At 42.4% G+C, this 2,543-nt stretch overlaps 1 protein-coding gene across 1 annotated transcript in view; it reads left to right on the top strand.

Annotated features, from left to right (window-relative positions):
• Positions 1-2,538, top strand: part of LOC101863391 (sialin) — a gene marked incomplete in the record, with an annotated part of 24,407 nt that extends 21,869 nt beyond the window's left edge. Inside the window, 1 exon segment of the mRNA XM_013089546.2 lies at positions 2,377-2,538. Within this exon segment, the coding sequence (XP_012945000.1) occupies positions 2,377-2,538 (162 nt within the window).
• Positions 2,539-2,543: the final 5 nt, after the last annotated feature.

Here is a 2,543-nt window from a genome sequence, read left to right as displayed (position 1 = left end):
AGACATGATATTCGTAGTCAGTTTAACACAGATTTTGGAGAGATCTGTCGTGCCTTTTTAAAATCAACAATAATTTATTCATAAGTTTGTAACTAAAATAGGACAAATTGGGTACTCTACAAACACTTGTCTAGAGCAAAAACTAAGGCACAGAAATTAACAATTCTAACGCAGAATAAATCTCAAGACATTGAGCTTTTAGTACATCCGGTTATGGTTTGCTATGTGGGATGGGGAAGAAGTTATATCGTTTTAAACATAGTCAAAAATGCGAACTTCCTTACCGACACCGGCAAAGTCGCTTCAGGGCTCATTAACCCCGTGACCCTGAGCCGGGGAGCTCCGGTGGGCTGCTGAGTCACACTAACTAAAAGTAACAGAATCGGGCGAAAAGTGACGCCGTGAACTGCATAAGGTCATATGAGTGCCAAGGGGTGGATGTCAACAGAAGTCCAAACGGGGAATCAGACTTACTCTGCTCACCTCTCTAGCCTCAACAGCTCAAAGTCTGCTTTGACTATCAAGGCCCCCCGGAAATAGCGGGTCACAAGAGAGTGACAAACATACAAAAGAAGTAGGGGAAAAAAGACGATAGTAAGGATGAGGAAAGAAATAGCAGCAGTTCCCCCTATATTGTTACGGCTCAGTTATAGCATGACATTGATAAATCTACTGTGCCTAAGAACGTGTTAATGAATGTCCCCCCCTTTGGGAATGGCTTAAAGACAACTTCAGTCTGTCCGTATGTTGTCAGGGTCAAGGTCATCTTCAGAACATATGAGTGGGTGGGTGGGTGGTTGGCGGGCGCGGCAGTGTGTTTTGTTCCTTTTTTTCCTATCAAACATCTATCGTCCTTATCTCCTCTCCTTCTTTTTTGTGTTTGTTACTCTCTTGTAACACCTCTAATCTTCGGCACTTCTATGACCTTTTTGTATTGCATGTGCCGTAAAATTCTTATTTAAATGAAAATGAATATATATGACTCAAGTGCCTGGTTCTCTCTGTGGTATTGTGGGGGTGGGTGGAGAGTGCTTCTTTTTGGCCCTTCTTCTTTCCTTCCCTCTGTTCTTTCTGTCTGTCTTCCTTGTTCTTCCCCAGCACTAAATGACTTTTATTGTCTTGACTCTTTATCTCCGGCAAGTCGCTCCCAGCGGCTCACGGTCGAAACCACTGGGCCGGTGAGTCGCTGACAGCGGCTTGGGCACATTCCTTTATGACGACTTCGGCATCTAATTACTTTTCGGCAATTTCCGAAAACAGGTTTCTTATACCGGAAGTTCATACATTATAATATAAAGAACTATCAAAATAGGTTTGCAAGTTTCGATTTAATGACCCAGTTAATGACGTTTTTGTCATTTGTAGATTTAGCGTCAGAAAGGGCCCCAGCCTGTCCCTGTGGTTTTAAGCACCCCGCATAATTTAGCAAAATTTGATAATTTTTTTGCACAATTTCGGATTATTTTCCTTTATCATTCTTTGTTAAAATTAGCAGAATCACATAATTTCACATTTTTGGGCCCAGTCTGCATAATTTCAGATTTTTTTTGCATAAAACCACGCGGACAGCCCAGCGAAGTGGGTTTACCCCCCTTGGAGATAAAGAGTTAATGATTCTCTTTAATATATATAGTCTTACAAAGTTCTATCTTCTCAGTGTCTAGTTGTGAGAAATTTGGTGTAGAAAAGTTTGAGTTTCATGTTGGGGCATGTAGAGTTATTGGTATCATCTTAAAGCTTGTTCATTATTCTTGCTTTGGATGAAAAAAATATCCATTTATCTTGAATACAAGTCGAGATATTTGCGAAAAAAGGAGGTGGGGGTCACTTGTTTTCAGTGGTAAGATTAGTGAGAAAATGGCCGCCAAAGATAAGTTATTTCCTTAGCTTAAGAATCTGTGGAAACGGAAAATTTTCAGTTTTTGTGCCTTTAATCAACGGTTTTCAGAAAAAATCCACTCAGAAATGAGTTCTTTCATGAACATGAAAGGTGTTCAGCTAAAAAACAAAAATTTGATAAAAATTCACAACCCGCGGAAAAATGCAAGTTTCTTGACTTTGATTATTTTGACGAGAGCCTGATTCCATCGTGCTGCCTCACATTTGGTATCTGACTTCATTGTCTTAGTAAAACAAAACGGCCAAAAATGTCAGATAGAACTTTGTAAGTCTAAGGTTGCGGCTTATGAAAGTAAAATTCGGTTGGTGTCTTTCCAAATAGCACCAGTACAACTGGTTGTGTCTCAGGTTAGACTACCAAAAAAACCCCAACCTCACTCAAAGTAATAACCGCACACTCCCCCCCCCCCTTTCTGCCCTCCCCCTCTCCGTCGACTGTTTCATCAATTTGCCCGTTGTGATTTCCCTACCTGGCAGGAGTCCTCGGCCGACTGGCAGATCGTCTTTTACCTGGCGGCCTGCATCTACGGCATCGGCGGGATCGTCTACGGACTGCTGGCCTCGGGGGAGACGCAGATCTGGGCCCAGGTACCACTGGGATACCGCTCTTACATGGATGACCCGGAGGAGGGGCAGTGAGTGGG

Source organism: Aplysia californica, unplaced genomic scaffold (assembly GCF_000002075.1).
Source record: "Aplysia californica isolate F4 #8 unplaced genomic scaffold, AplCal3.0 scaffold00977, whole genome shotgun sequence".
In the NCBI taxonomy this organism is placed as follows: domain Eukaryota; kingdom Metazoa; phylum Mollusca; class Gastropoda; order Aplysiida; family Aplysiidae; genus Aplysia; species Aplysia californica.
Note: the sequence above shows the minus strand (reverse complement) of the source record. Positions and strands in the feature narration are given on the sequence as shown.